At 36.8% G+C, this 15,122-nt stretch overlaps 1 protein-coding gene across 2 annotated transcripts; it reads left to right on the plus strand.

Moving 5' to 3' along the window:
• Positions 1-5,357: 5,357 nt before the first annotated feature.
• On the plus strand, positions 5,358-13,532 carry LOC137734160 (protein MICRORCHIDIA 6-like). 2 transcript variants are annotated; one of them, XM_068473470.1, is made up of 20 exons: positions 5,358-5,702; positions 5,817-6,193; positions 6,284-6,358; positions 6,438-6,472; positions 6,740-6,818; positions 6,927-7,016; positions 7,095-7,170; positions 7,908-7,986; positions 8,314-8,442; positions 9,269-9,367; positions 9,464-9,559; positions 9,646-9,792; positions 9,927-10,019; positions 10,901-10,952; positions 11,045-11,156; positions 11,675-11,898; positions 11,970-12,064; positions 12,388-12,467; positions 12,600-12,642; positions 13,162-13,532. In XM_068473470.1, exons 2-20 carry the CDS (start codon positions 5,818-5,820, stop codon positions 13,264-13,266), a joined length of 2,085 nt encoding a protein of 694 aa, XP_068329571.1. In that variant the 5' UTR covers positions 5,358-5,702; position 5,817; the 3' UTR covers positions 13,267-13,532. The 2 variants fall into 2 exon arrangements, with proteins under 2 accessions (XP_068329571.1, XP_068329570.1); XM_068473469.1 differs by having other exon boundaries at positions 5,360-5,702; positions 5,810-6,193.
• The last annotated feature ends 1,590 nt before the right edge of the window (positions 13,533-15,122 follow it).

The raw sequence follows: 15,122 nt of genomic DNA on the forward strand, positions 1-15,122 counted from the left end.
GTTTGTTGTCCCATGAAGGTATCGCAATACATCTTTGATTCCCTTCCAATGACGAATTGTTGGAGCAGAGCTATACCTTGCTAACAAGTTGACTGAAAAAGCTATATCTGGTCTAGTACATTGTGCTAAATATAATAAAGCGCCTGTTATACTCAGATATGGTACTTCTAGACCAAGGACCACTTCATCATCTTCTTTTGGACGGAATGGATCTTTCTTAATGTCCAGAGAATGAACGACCATTGGTGTGCTAAATGGATAAGCTTTGTCCATACCAAATCGCTTCAAGATTTTTTTAATGTAAGTTGATTGATGGACCAAAATATCATTAGCACAATGCTCGATCTGCAGGCCGAGACAATATTTTGTTTTTCCAAGGTCTTTCATTTCAAATTCTCTTTTTAGATATTTAGCAGTTTTATTGAGCTCTTCAAGAGTTCCAACTAGGTTCATATCATCGACATATACTGCCACTATAGCAAATCCAGAGTTGGATTTCTTAATGAACACACAAGGGCAAATGACATTGTTGATATACCCGTCTTTGATCAAATATTCACTGAGACGATTATACAACATTTGTCCAGATTGTTTCAGTCCATACAATGATCGCCTTCATTTGATTGAGAGCATACCTCTTGGTTTGTTAGTTGTTTTAGGCAACTTAAGTCCTTCTGGGACTTTCATATATATGTCAGTATCTAATTCTCCATATAGATACGCGATGATGACATCCATAAGTCGCATGTCAAGTTTTTTTTTCTGAAACCACTAAACTTATTAAGTAACGGAACATAATTGTGTCCATTACAGGAGAGTATGTTTTCTCATAGTCAATTCCAGGTCTTTGTGAAAAACCTTGTGCAACGAGTCGTGCTTTATATCTTGCAATCTCGTTTTCCTCATTTTGCTTTATTATGAATACCCATTTGTAACTCACGGAGTTTATACTAGGCAGGGTTTGGACTATCAGTCCAAAAACATTTCGCTTTTCCAATGAATTTTATTCTGCTTGGATTGAATCTTTCCACTTAGGCCAATTTTGTCTCTATTTGCATTCATAGACAGAGCAGGACTCAATATCATCACTTAATATGATTTTAGTGGCTATTGCGAATGCGAACATATCGTCGATGATTATTTCATTCCAATCCCACAATTCATTAGTACAAGCATAATTTATGGAGATTTCTTTGCTTTCATGTACCTCTGTTTCTTCAGGTACATATGTCTTACCAAGAACATTTTCTTTTTCTGAAAGTACAGAATCATGAATTATGGATTTGTCATTCATTTTTTCTTCTTGAATAATTTCATTTGGATTCAGTTATGCCCTTATCTTTCTCTTTCAAGAGGCTGAATCTTTTGAACTTGAAGGTCTACCATGCTTCAAGCGTACACCAGATGAATTATTCACTGCCATTTTATTTTGTCCAATAGGGACATCAATTATTGCAAGTGCATTTGCAGCTGATATATATGATTTTGTCACTTTCATAGCATTATTAAATGTATTTGACATTTGATTGACAACACTTTGAAGATGAATGATCATTTTCACTTCATTTTCAAATTGAGTGCTACATGGATCAAAATGAGATAAGGTGGGAACAACCTATGTTAGCTCTTGCTATTCTTCTGGAACTCCCCTTAACGATAGGAAGACTGTCTTATCAAATTGACAATCAGCAAAACAAACTGAAAATATATCACCTGTTAAGGGTTCCAAATATCTAATGATAGACGGTGAAACAAAACCCACATAAATTCCCAGTCTGCAATGAGGTCCAATCATAGTGCATTGTGGTGTTACAATAGGTACATAAACAGCACAACCAAAAACTCGTAAATGTGAAATATTTGGCTGAAGCCCAAACACGAGTTGTACTGAGGAGCATTGGTGGTTGACTATATGTCTCAATCGAACCAATGATGCAGCATGTAAAATGGCATGTCTCCGTGTAGAAATTGGCAATTTTATTTCATAAGCAGAGTGTGAGCTATTAACTGAAGCCGCTTGATCAATGTTTCTGCTAAACCATTTTGAGTATGGACATGAGGAATAAGATGTTTAACATCAATGCCCAATATCATGTAATAATCATCAAAAGTTTGAGACGTAAATTCACCAACGTTATCAAGTCGGATTGACTTAATGGGGTAATCTGGGAATTGTGCTTGCAACTTAATTAGTAAAAAGTCTCGCAAAAGCTACATTCCGAGTAGACAAGAAACAAACATATGACCATCGGGTAGATGTATCAACCAAAATTATAAAATATCGAAATGGTCCACATGATGGTTGAATAGGCCCACAAATATTCCCTTGAATTCTTTGCAGAAATGATGGGGATTCAACATCAACCTTTAGTTGTGATGGTCTAATTACCAACTTCCCTTGAGAACAAGCCTTGCAAAGGTTATCATTTGAGATAGCAATGTGTCTGCTTAATAATGGATATCAATTAAAGTTGGCAATGATTCTACGCATCGTAGTAGATCCTGGGTGACCCAAACGGTCATGCCAAAACATGTAAATTTTTTAATCAATGAACTTTTGGTTTATGACAGTATGTGATTCAATTGTCTTTATGTATGTATAATGTAATCCACTCGTCAAACCACGCAACTTTTCCAATATACGCTTCTGGGTATCATTGGAGGTAATGCATAAATACTCCACATTTTCTACACTTTTCGTTTCAATATGGTATCCATTTAAACGTATGTCTTTCAAACTCAACAAATTTCGAGTAGCGTTTAATGCTTTCTGTATGGACAATATTGTTCTATTTGGTAACATAATTTTGGCTTTCCCTAAGCCTTCAATTACATTTGATTAGACTGATATTGTTGTTACCCTTACTTTTGTAAACTTCAATCTTGAGAAATACTTTTGATGTCGAAGTATTGTATGCGTGGTTGCGCTGTCTGTAAGACAAATATCTCCGCCATTGCTCTTGTTTTGAGAATGACCATAGTGCTTATCCATGCTTTCTAAGTAAGGGGATCACAGTTAAAAGCAATTTATAACAGGAAATTTAAATGCTACTTTTATTGAATTTGAAATGCTAGTTTTAAACTACAAGTTCAGTATATCAAACATAAGCGATTCAGTCGGACCGGTACACTTCATTCCCCCTTTCCACAATAAAGTCTGAGACATTTAGGTAGGTTGTGTTCAACTGCCCTGATAAGTTACACACTAGATCAGGTATATCCATTGGTTTAGCTTGGTCGAGAAAATTGGTCTCAACACCCTTCTCCTTGATGGAGGTTTGATATAAATCCACCATATGTTTTAGGGTACGACAAGTACGCACCTAGTGCCTATTGACACCACACCTATGACAAGTTCTTTCAGAGTTTTTACGAGCATTGGTCATATGAGTTTTGTCTTTGTGGCGATTTACATTTTTGAAGTTCGGGCCTTAATTATGCTTTGGAACCTAGTTGTGAAACTGGACACCATGATTCTTACCTTTGATGTTCCACCGTCCTCGCTTGTGGCCACGTCCTCATTTATGATTATTGCCACCAGAGGATGTGGCATTCACTTCGAGGGAAGTAACATTTACTTCTGGGAATGGTGCAAATCCAGTAGGTCGGGATTGATGATTTTTCATCAGGAGCTCATTGTTTTGTTCAGCTACCAGGAGTACAAATATTAGCTAGTTGTATTTAGTGAAACCTCGCTCTCTATACTGTTGCTATATGAGCATGTTTGAGGTATGAAAGGTGCTGAAGATCTTTTTCCGCATATATTCTTCAGTGATGGTTTCCCCATAGAGTTTCGTCTAAGAGTTAATTCTGAATATCGCAGAATTGTACTCAGCCACTGACTTGAAATCCTGGATCCTTAGGTGAGTCTATTGATAACGAGCTCTTGGAAGAATCACCGTTTTCTGGTGATCGTATCTGTTTCTCAATGCCTTCCAGAGAGCTAACGGATCTTCAATCGTTAGGTACTTGCTCTTTAGTCCTTCATCAAGGTGGCGACGGATAAAAATCATGTCCTTCGCCTAATCTTAAGAAGATGCACTGTTCTCCTCCTTGATTGTTTCTCCAAGATTCTCTGCCTCCAAATGGATTTTGATATCCACTACCTAGGTAAGGTAGTTCTTCCCAGTAATGTCTAGGGCAACAAAATAAAGTTTTACCAAGTTCGCCATATTCTTTTCTAAAAGAAAAACTGAGATGTGTAAGAACTTGCAATAATATGCATTCTGGAGGTATGTAGTGTTAGAACTTCTCGTTCTTACAATTTATTTTTCATTTTGATAATCAGTCGAAACTTCTAACTCGAAATTTACATGATAAATGAAGAGGACAATGGTACCGCACCATTCTCATTGAGATAACATAACATAAGATGAACGATTATTCCGCACCACTCAAGTAGGAGGAAAATTTAAATACATAGAGTAGGGTGGGCGATTATATCGGACCAACTAAAATTACAATGAAATTAAATAGTAAGTAAATTAAATATGTAGGGTGGGGTGGGCGATTATATCGCTCCATCTAAAATTTGCAATAAAATTAGATCCGCAGTCCAGGAGAGGTGATGATACGCACCATCTTGGATTACAGTAAGATTAAATTTGTAGTTCAAGATGAGCGATTGTACCACACCATCTTGGATTGCAGTAAAATTAACATAAATAAACACTTGGTTAGTAATCAAGAGCTACACCAAACAAAAATAAAAATCAAAGATATAAGTAACTGTTAGGTTGAGAACTAGAAGCAGACACGGTGCAAACAGTTCTTCACGAGGGTATATCTAGCAGTTGAGGCAGAGGAAGAAAAAGAATAGTAAAATCCTTAGAAAAAACTTTTTTTTTTCTTTCGACAAAGAGAAATGAGAAATGGTTAGTGAGTCATGCTGATAACGTGTTATAAATAAGCAAAAGTTTAAGAGATAACCTTTACTAGTGACATGAGTGAAGCAGGTGTAAAATATTATATTGTAACTATAACACAAGGGGATGACAAATAGAAGAAGGAGAGATGGATACTGATGTTATTGATCTTTTCTTTTTTGTAGTGTTTCTTGAAAGCATACGGAGCGCTCTATTTATAGAGCAACTCCAAACAAACGTATTAACTATATGTTGAAATTTACAACACACACCTTTTGACAATACGATCCTCCTTCATTTCCTAAGTCAATATCACTTTGTGTGAGCATTAAAAAATCTACTAATGTTATCAATATCTCTATGGACATTCATTTACCTAGCAGTATTTTCAACATAATGTATGCGATAGAAATATTTTAAATGCGTGAGGTTGCAATTAAACGCAAAGCTGAGGAGCAAAACGTAATTTAACCTTAACAAAACCCTAGCCGCAGTTTGATCCCTCTACATCCTCCTCGTTGCATCTCTCTGCAAATCTTCATCTGGCAACTGGGTTTGACAAAAAATCTAATCTAACCAACGCATCTCATTCCTCCTCTTCAATTACCTCCTTTGACATCACCGATCACTCCTTCTCCTCTTTGATTTGAACAGTGTCATCGACGTCAATAACAGCGAATTTGATGATCTATTCATCGCCGTATCGTCGGAGCTAACCGATTTGGAACCGATTTGAACCGAAAAGTCGGTGAGCGACTCAGTCGGTATCGGATTCGGTTGTAGAATTGGGCATTACCGAAGCCCTCGATTCTGCAGTCGGTTCGTTGATTGTCAATGGTTTGTCCTTGATCTTTGATATCTTGCTTTCTTGTTGATGTTATGGTGCATTGTTTGATACTTCTTCAAAGTTCTTACAGTGTGGATGCGTGTTTAATTTTTGTTAGTGTTTAGGATGCCTGTGATAGATGTTGTGGATTTATCTAGTGACGATGAAGTTGGGGAGAGAGAGGAGGTGGATGTGAAACCTGTTAAGTTGGAGCCAGGTCTCATTGGAATACAATTGCAGCGGAAAGACAAGCCTAAAGCTCGAATAGCGAAGCATAAAATATCGAAAAACCTGCATGGGATTCGGGAATCTGAAGAAAATAGGAGCTCAAATGCTTTAAGTCCCTGTCATAGTAGCTCTAGTATATTAGACCAGGGGCAGTCTCCGGTGGATGATACCGGCGTCTCTTCTACATCAACTTTCAGTCCGGCACCGCTTTGCCGGCAGTTTTGGAAAGCTGGGAGCTATAATGACGCTGTTGGTTCTAAAGTCGCATTTCAAAGTACTCTACTATCTACTGTTATATTTTTGTTGTTTTTGAACTTGATTACGTCCGGAATTTCACTAATAATGTTTACATAACAATCCTTAGATGGCAAAAACTATCTACATGTCCATCCTATGTTCCTTCATTCAAATGCCACTTCGCATAAATGGGCGTTTGGCGGTATGTTCAATCGCATTTCATCTCATCTTTCTGTATGTGATTAGTGAATTCAATCTTACTACTTTCTCCCTGTTTTCAGCCATTGCAGAACTACTTGACAATGCAGTTGATGAGGTAAGTTATGAATCTTTATATTTTACTGTTTCTACCTCCCAGCAGTAGTCGAGAATATAGCTTCTTTGAGGAGTTCCGTGATAATTATCTTTCATAGTTTTCCGAAGTTTCTGAGCAGGCGATGGGTTCCTGTTCATGATATTTGCTCAACTTTTGTTTTGTTTTTTTTTTTTATGGATTTTCCCTTGATGTTATTGTGTTTTTGCCTAGTTTGACCTATCTTATCATGCTTTTCATTCCACTCTCTTTCGTTGTTATTTTGGATAGATACAAAATGGGGCCACTTTTGTCATTGTAGATAAAATCTTGAATCCAAGGGATGGAACTCCGGCATTGTTAATTCAAGGTATTGTCTATATGCACAGGAGTTTTTATTTTTATCTTTGTCAAAATCTTCAATATTCAAGTGTATTTAGCTGACTTTTGGTTCCAAAATTTGATACTTTATATCTAGATGATGGTAGTGGGATGGACCCTGAAGCCATGCGGCGTTGTATGAGTTTTGGGTTTTCAGATAAGAAGTCAAAATCAGCCATTGGACAATGTATAAGTTTTACCATTCACTCTAAATTCTGTTTTACTATCTCCTTTGGCATTTATTGGTTGACTTGTAGCTTTCCAGATGGAAATGGTTTCAAGACTAGTACTATGAGACTTGGCGCGGATGTTATTGTTTTCAGTCGCCACCAGGATACAAGGTTTTATCCCAATAGTTATATTATTTGTGTTTTCATAAGTGGCCCAGAAACATATATTTGGTGATCTGAAAGTGTTTGGACATGTGTACTTTCCATTGCATATTAAAGAGAAAAGGAATATTTCTGGAATTTCTGCACTAGTACTGATTCTTCTCTTTTTATATTTCCTGCCCCGGGGGGGGGGGGTGGGTGGGGCGGGGCAGGGCGATAGAGGACAATGTTAGGAGGATCAGTAAAATGACTGTTGAAACATTCAAAGATCATTGTTTTTTTGTGATAGATGAACTTTTTTAGTCCATGAGTTCATTTGAGTGTAAAGAAATTGGGAAATGTCTTGGTTCATACAATTTTTTGATTTGCATGGATGTCTTTATGTTTGTGTCCTGGTTATTCTGCTGTGCTGTATGTTAATTTAATCTTTGTTTTTACGCTTTGCTGCTGGACTTGTTTGAGTAGTTTTTGTTAAAATGAACCACCATCGCCACCATATGTATTAATTGCATTTCTAAATGTAACTGATGAGCTCTGAATGTGGTATAGGAAATCCTTATGACAATCCTTTTCCTGGTTATTCTGCTGTGCTGTTTGTTAATTTAATCTTTGTTTTTACGCTTTGCTGCTGGACTTGTTTGAGTAGTTTTTGTTAAAGTGAACCACCAACGTATATGTTAATCCAGCTTTAAAGTTTATACTTTTGTGTTAAGTTGATATGGTTGTTTCCCTATTTCGTTGGACAGGACATTGACTCAAAGCATTGGTCTCCTCTCTTACACATTCTTGGCACGAACAGGCCATGACAGAATAGTAGTACCGATGGTGAGTTTTGTTGCTCGGGATCTGATTGTGTCTGAGTGCTTATCCTCCTGTTATATAATCCGTGTGATAGAAATAAAACAGAATGCAAACTGTTGTTTATTGTCATATAGGTCTTCGGTTTATGTATGATGTCTGTTGCAATGCCCTTTTAATGTACTTGCAACATGAACTGAATATTTGACGATGGAGCTTATGCACTAGATCTCAATTGTTTTGTTGTTTTTGGTTCCGTGGGCTGTTGAAACACTGCTTGTCGTTTATGCCAATCCCTCAATTAATTTACTCCTAGATATAGTATCCTTGAGTAACAGCTCATGTCCTTTGCAGGTGGATTATGAATTAAACACATTAACTAATAAATTAGAAGTTATGCATGGGAGGGAACATTTTATGTCTAATCTTTCCATGCTGCTACAATGGTCCCCATATTCAACTGAGGCTGATCTTCTAAAGCAGGTGATTCATAAAATACGTTTTTTTATTTTTTATTTTTCCGTATGTGATGTATTATGTGTATAAGATTCATGAGATCCTGCAAGTGTGGGCAACCGGCCACTCAGATCTGTACTCACAAGATTGCACTTAAGGAGTTTTTTTTTTTCCTTATCTTTCTGTATATTTGTAATATGATTAGATATTACTATTGATCGATTGGTGTATAGTTTGGAGGTCATCTGATTTTGAAAGTTAATCTAAGCCTTAACAACGAAGCCATTCCTTTCTTTCTATATTTATTGTGGATTTGTCAAAACAAAACAAAGAAAATAAGGGCTAGGGATAGAACAGAAGGGTAAAAAAAACTTAAAGCAAGAAGAACTCACCTGCTTAGCGCCAGACCATGAAAAAGAAAGAACTTGATGCATGAACAAGGGATTAATAGATTTGATTGTTATTTAACCTGTTTTTCAAAAAATATGTAATGTATTATGTGTTATTGCAATTGCATTTCCTTATTCATATCCTAGTCTTTGGAGACTTTCTGCATTGTGTCATATTGTATAATCCCCCTTCAAGACCAGATATTGTATATCCCACGTACTTGTATTGTGCAACTTAGGTCTGAATATGGTATGCATACGCATTAATTTAAGGTTACTCTTATTTGAAATCTACTGGAAATATGGGCAATTTCACCTACTCTAAGTGAACAGGTGGTATCACTACTAAATTCCATTGGTGTTTCATGCTATTTGGATGGCTTTCATAGTTCTTTATGTCAAGCTTTGCTGATACGTGTGTTCATCTGAGTTTGATCTATTTTCATTTGCTCTTGAGATGGCAGTTTAATGACATTGGAGCTCATGGTACAAAAGTTATTGTCTATAATTTGTGGTTCAGTGATGATGGGAATCTGGAGCTAGACTTTGATACAGATCCTGAGGTTGACAATTCTTTCATATCATGTGCTTTTCTAGTTTCTTCTGAAATGTAATTTGTCCTCATCTGTTGAGGTGGCTTTCTGTGACTTGTGTTGCAGGACATTCGCATTAGTGGGGATACCAAAAAAGTTGACACTAAATTTAAGATAGTAAATGAAGAGCACATTGCAAACCGTTTCCGTTTTTCTCTCCGTGTAATACTTTTGTAGCATATGCGTAATTGATTATATATACAAAAATGTGTTTTAGCAGAATTTGATAGTTTCCTTATGCTTCACAGGTATACTTGTCCATCTTGTACTTGCGGATACCACAAACCTTTCAAATAGTACTTCGCGGACGAGTTGTTGAGCATCATAACATTGCAAATGATCTAAAGTTTCCAGAATTTATCTTGTATAAACCTCAAAGTGGAGGTTCTGTGGAGGTTATACTGAATTTTTTGTGGTTTTACTGCTAAATGAATATTTTCCATCAGGAAAAATCGAGTTGTTATTTACCTTTTGAATTATTCCCATCTGTTTGTTCTTTCCTTAACTTTGTAGTGGATTCTTCATGCAGGGTCAAGTTATTACGACTATTGGATTTCTTAAAGAAGCTCCACATGTCAGTTTCCATGGTTTCAATGTGTATCACAAAAATCGTCTAATACTGGTTTGTTTTCCTTGCTGATTTGACATTCTGCTGATGCTGCTTGCTATCAATTAATTTTGAGGAGAATATTTATTTTGTTCTACACGCTATAGTTTATTTTTGGACCAGTACAAGAATGTTCATACCGGAACACATGCAGAGAAATGCATGCATACACTGTAGGATTATGTGTATCACAAAACCATCTAATACAGCTAACTTCAGAAATTGTACTTTCTGCTGGCGGTGTTGGCTATCAACGTAATTTTGAGGAACTATTTTCAATTTATGTTCCCACTATCTTTGCTCCTGCACTCACATACACATATGCCTCCCTCACTCTCTCCTTGAATGTTTCTAGTTGGTCATTTATATTGTCACTACATGTAACTTACTGCCTGTGGGAGAACACAAATTTTCTGTCGCAAAGATTGTAAGATCAAGACAGTCTTAAGAATGTATGTCTTGCCCTGGGGAACTGGTTTATGTTTTAGTATACAACAACAACAACAACAACAACAAAGCCTTATTCCACTAAGTGGGGTTGGCTATATGAATCCTAGAACACTACTGCACTCGGTTTGCACCTCTTCAGTTAGCTCCAAGTACTCCATGTCTTTTCTTAGAGTCTCTTTCCAAGTCTTCCTAGGTCTTCCTCTACTCCTTTTGCCTTGTACCTCTGTCTCATAGTTGCATCTTCTAACTGGAGCATGTATAGGTCTTTGGTTTATGTTTTGGTATAATGTTGCTTAATGGAAAGGGGTGTGCTTCTGAAAAAAAGATGTGAAAACTTTTTGAAATGCGTACATAGTCTATTCCACATATGTAAAAGCCTAAAAGCCTCTATTCAATGAATTTGTTTTTCAACTGTCTTTATAATTTCCCATTCTCTTCTTTTGCAGCCCTATTGGCAGGTTGTGAGCTATTCAGACAGTAGGGGTCGGGGGGTGGTTGGTAACAACCTGCTAAATCACTCTTTTTATTGGGCTTTTTTTCTTTTTGTGCGTCTGTCATTATAGGCTAATATTTCATTGGCTACTCTTTAGGTGTTCTGGAAGCAAATTTTGTTGAGCCGAGTCACAACAAGCAAGATTTTGAGAAAACTAATCTTTTGCAGAAACTTGAAGTTCGCTTAAAGGAGATGACGTGGGAATACTGGTAATCTATTTTCCAATAGTAATCGTCTTTATTTTTTATCTTTGGTTTGGGTCTTAGAAATTCGATGATAGCAAAAAGCTTCATTTTACTCATATCTCTTCCCTTTTGTGTAAAATGTGTAACTTTGCACAACCGAATAAATTTGATTGTTTTCCTTTACTTTTATGTATCATTGTGATGAGCTTGATACAAAACTTGCAATTGATTTATTTGAGTCATGAAGCTGTTTGGCTGTTTGTAATATTAATATAGAATGATCAGCTGGCTTGTATTAGAACTCACATGGGGACCCATATATGTAGCCCTCATCCATGTCAATTTTACATGAAACTGGTACTGGTATGGCCACTGGATGCTTCAACTACATGTAAAATCCAACAACGCACTGACATGGGACATTAACCTGCATCATTCATACATGAGCCTATACTGCATTACTGTTTCTTTGCAAAGTGTCTTTTGAAAAAAAAAAAATGGTGGCTGCTATTTTCCTGATGCATTGTATTGAACTTTGGCAGGGATTATCATTGTGGGTTAATTGGGTATCAGGTAAAGAAGAAACTTGTGTCACAGGTTTCATCTGGTCCTAAGATTACCCAACAGGTTTCATCTAATCGTGCGCCACCTAGTGGTGTTCAACATGTCAGATTGGGTCAAAGTTTCCTTGCTGTTGGTAGTAAAAAGACGGCACTTGGAAGATCTGAACAGTCAATACCCAACTCCCAAACCAGATCTGAACAAGGTAGCTGCTTGAGTTGAGATCAGTTTTTCTTGATTAATCTTACTGACTGGTGATGGTGCCTTTTGTTGTAGTGGGAGGGATGAAGAGGAAGGAACATGGTGATATTCTACCGGTCAAAAATGTTAAAGTGGCCAAGGTGGTTAACGAGAAGAGTCAGAATGTACAGGTCAGTGGCAACTTGTTTAAATTGTCACTTTTCCATCCTTGTGGAAAAAAGTGTGTCAGTGTATGTTGGATATGCCAGCTTATTTATTTTGATTTTCTATTGGCTATAGGAGAACTAGAAATAAATGTAAAACTCATTGTTATTTTGTGTTAAGTTGGTTTTGTGTGTTTTACTAAGAGTTATGTATGTTAGCCAGTGTAATCATGTTGACTTCGTGTGTGCCCTGTTTTTTAGATTATGGACTCAAGATATTCAAATGAAAATATTAAGTCTCTGATTTTATTTTTTATTTTTATTTTTTTTATGAATTGTATTTTCTGTAGCTGGTGAGTCCTACTGGAGACCAGCGGAAAGATCAAGAAGCTGTAAATTTGATGCAAGAGAACAAAAAGCTTCGAGCTGAGTAAGTACATGATTACGTGCTTCATTATGCCGATTCCATCACTTGAACAATCATTTTTTTTTGTTTGCAAATTAAGAGAGTTTACTTCCTGAATATTTCAAAGGTTCTTAGCTGTTTGTTTCACCTTGTCAGCTGCTTGGAATATGAGAAGAGGAATGAAGAACTTAATTTCAAGGTACGAAAATCACACTGAATAATTACTTTAATCGAGTATTTAGTTTTTGTACTTGCGTCCTTAATTTTCTTTTTGTTCTCAACTGTGAAAATATGCAAAGCTTGAGAAGTAGGATTCTTGATGCACTTCTCAATCCAACTATTTTCGATGGTCACCTGCACATGTATACTTGAAGGCTCAAAGCTATTCTAGGGATCAGTTACTTTGGCATTCGGCCTGTTCTTTTAGTCTTGGAAAAGAGAAATAGGCTTTGGTTTGATCTCTGAATTTGCAAATCTGCTTTAGATATGTATCGGGAGGATTGCATACTCCAGACTCAGGGTGGTTTTACGTTTTTACTTAGTCCGTGAAAGCACACGTATCTGTGCTTCCCTACGGTCTCTTGCCTGATCTTCTCCACCATTGTATGAAATTGATACCAAGAAAATCTTAAAGAGTTTACCTTGCTTAGTTGTGAAACTGAAAGGTTGTACATTACGCCCGCCATCATCTAAACCTTAACTATTGTTAATTGTGCAGGCGACACAGCTCAGAAGTGCAATAAAAGAGCTTGATGACGAATACTCTCGGATGATGGCTGAATTAGAAGCTTTGGAGGCTGTCAAGGAAGAAAAGGGAATATAAATGTAAATAGTGTGTTGTATCAGCAATTCTTTCATTTGTTAAACCTTGTTGTACCATGTATGCATAGGTCGTTGTAGCCTTCAGTTTTCAACCCTTAGGATGATTCGTTGCAGGTGAAACCTAGGGTCCGTAATATTTTCGTTTTGTTTTCTAATTGTACCGACGCTCCCTTTGCGCTTTCCAGTGGAAGTTTGTATCGAGTTTTACTGATGAATTAGAGCCTGCTAATTTCACATCTAGAAAGCAAGTAGCTTTTCTGTCAACAATGTTTTCTGTCTTGCTGCACTTCCAGATGTTTTTGCCGTTTCGACTTGTTTTTCGAGTTTAGTGGATCATATGTATTAACATATGGATGGTTTAGCAGCGCGCAGGCCCCTTCTATCACTGTTAATGTGGTTGTTTAGTAAGGCTCCATGCATGCATATTTATAGCGTAAAGGTCCGGGGAGACCATGCTCAAAATTTGTATAAACGCTCACAAAACAGGTGTGAATTTACCGTAGAATTTTCGAATCCATTTCGTACTCATTTTTCTATGGCTGATGCCGATCATCTGTGCAGATTTCCTTAATTATGCAAGTAGAGTGAAATATAATCATCCTAAACGGAGAAATTACTGAATCCTTTGTTCCAGCCCTGGAATTAGAGAAGGAGACCCCTATGTGTATATTTTTTATGTATGGAGAAACGTCTCACTGGGACACCTCGCCTCTGTCCGTCGGCTTGGCGGGCGCCTCCGTCGCTACAGTCGTGGATACATTCAAATCGCTTGTGACATCCACTGTTGATGTATCCCCATCGGCGAGATATACTGTATAGATATACCCCAATCGTCGGAACTCATCTTGTGTCACATAAACTTTATCATCATTGTCGTTCTTGATGCTCTTAAGCGTGACGATAATGATGAAACCCCTTGGACTCTAATTTCTGAGCGCCCATGGGAAAGCCCGATCCATTGGAATCCAGTACTCGCACCAAACGATGCCGTTACATAGTCAGCTATGATTCTCTTCCCCCTAAAGATTTGGTAAATACATGATAATGATTAGAAGTGAACTAGTTTCTACTCCTATGTTTCAAGAATTAAAATGATTATAATTTCCATTTTACTGTGATTATCGTGTTTAAGCATGGGAAAAACAAAGAAAGTTGGAATTCAAAAACAAAAAACTAAGACAAACAACACCAAGAATTAATGTAGTCCGGCTATATGTGCCTACGTCCATTGGGCAACAACAATCTTTCACTATATCAATAATGATTGCAACGGATAATCTTGACAAGCGTCTAGGATCAAGACTCAACAAAAAACTTGAAAGAACAAGAACAAGAAATACACTCTTTATCTATTTTCTTTTCTCATGCAAACCCTTTGCCCTTACAATATTTTCTCACTCTTAACTCCTTGAGTAGTATACAACTTAATTGTTTTGCTTCACTTCAAAACTAGTGCACTAGCCCCTTTATACGTACAGACATAATAAAGGTCTTCTTCAATAAGGAATACTAATCCTAATTGGAATCTAGTTATGAATTTTTCTCCAATTGAGAAATCAACTCCAATTAAGAAAACAACTTCAATTGGGTAAACAACTTCAATTGGGGAAACAACGTTAGGTAGTTTTTTAAAAAATGTTTACAAAGGTTGTCACCTAGTATTATGGTCTAAGGTTATTCCTATTCACTTATAAGTGAGAGGTTTTCGGTTCGATTCTTGTCAAAAGCGAATTTGAACTGCATTATTGCTAGTCTATTATAAGACTAAGCCCACTTCTCATATTTTTAGTATAGATGATATCGTTGATTAAAAAAATGTTTACAAAGGTTCAGACTTTGAAATCACTCATAAAAAAT

Source organism: Pyrus communis, chromosome 5, assembly GCF_963583255.1.
Source record: "Pyrus communis chromosome 5, drPyrComm1.1, whole genome shotgun sequence".
Taxonomy (NCBI): Eukaryota; Viridiplantae; Streptophyta; class Magnoliopsida; order Rosales; family Rosaceae; genus Pyrus; species Pyrus communis.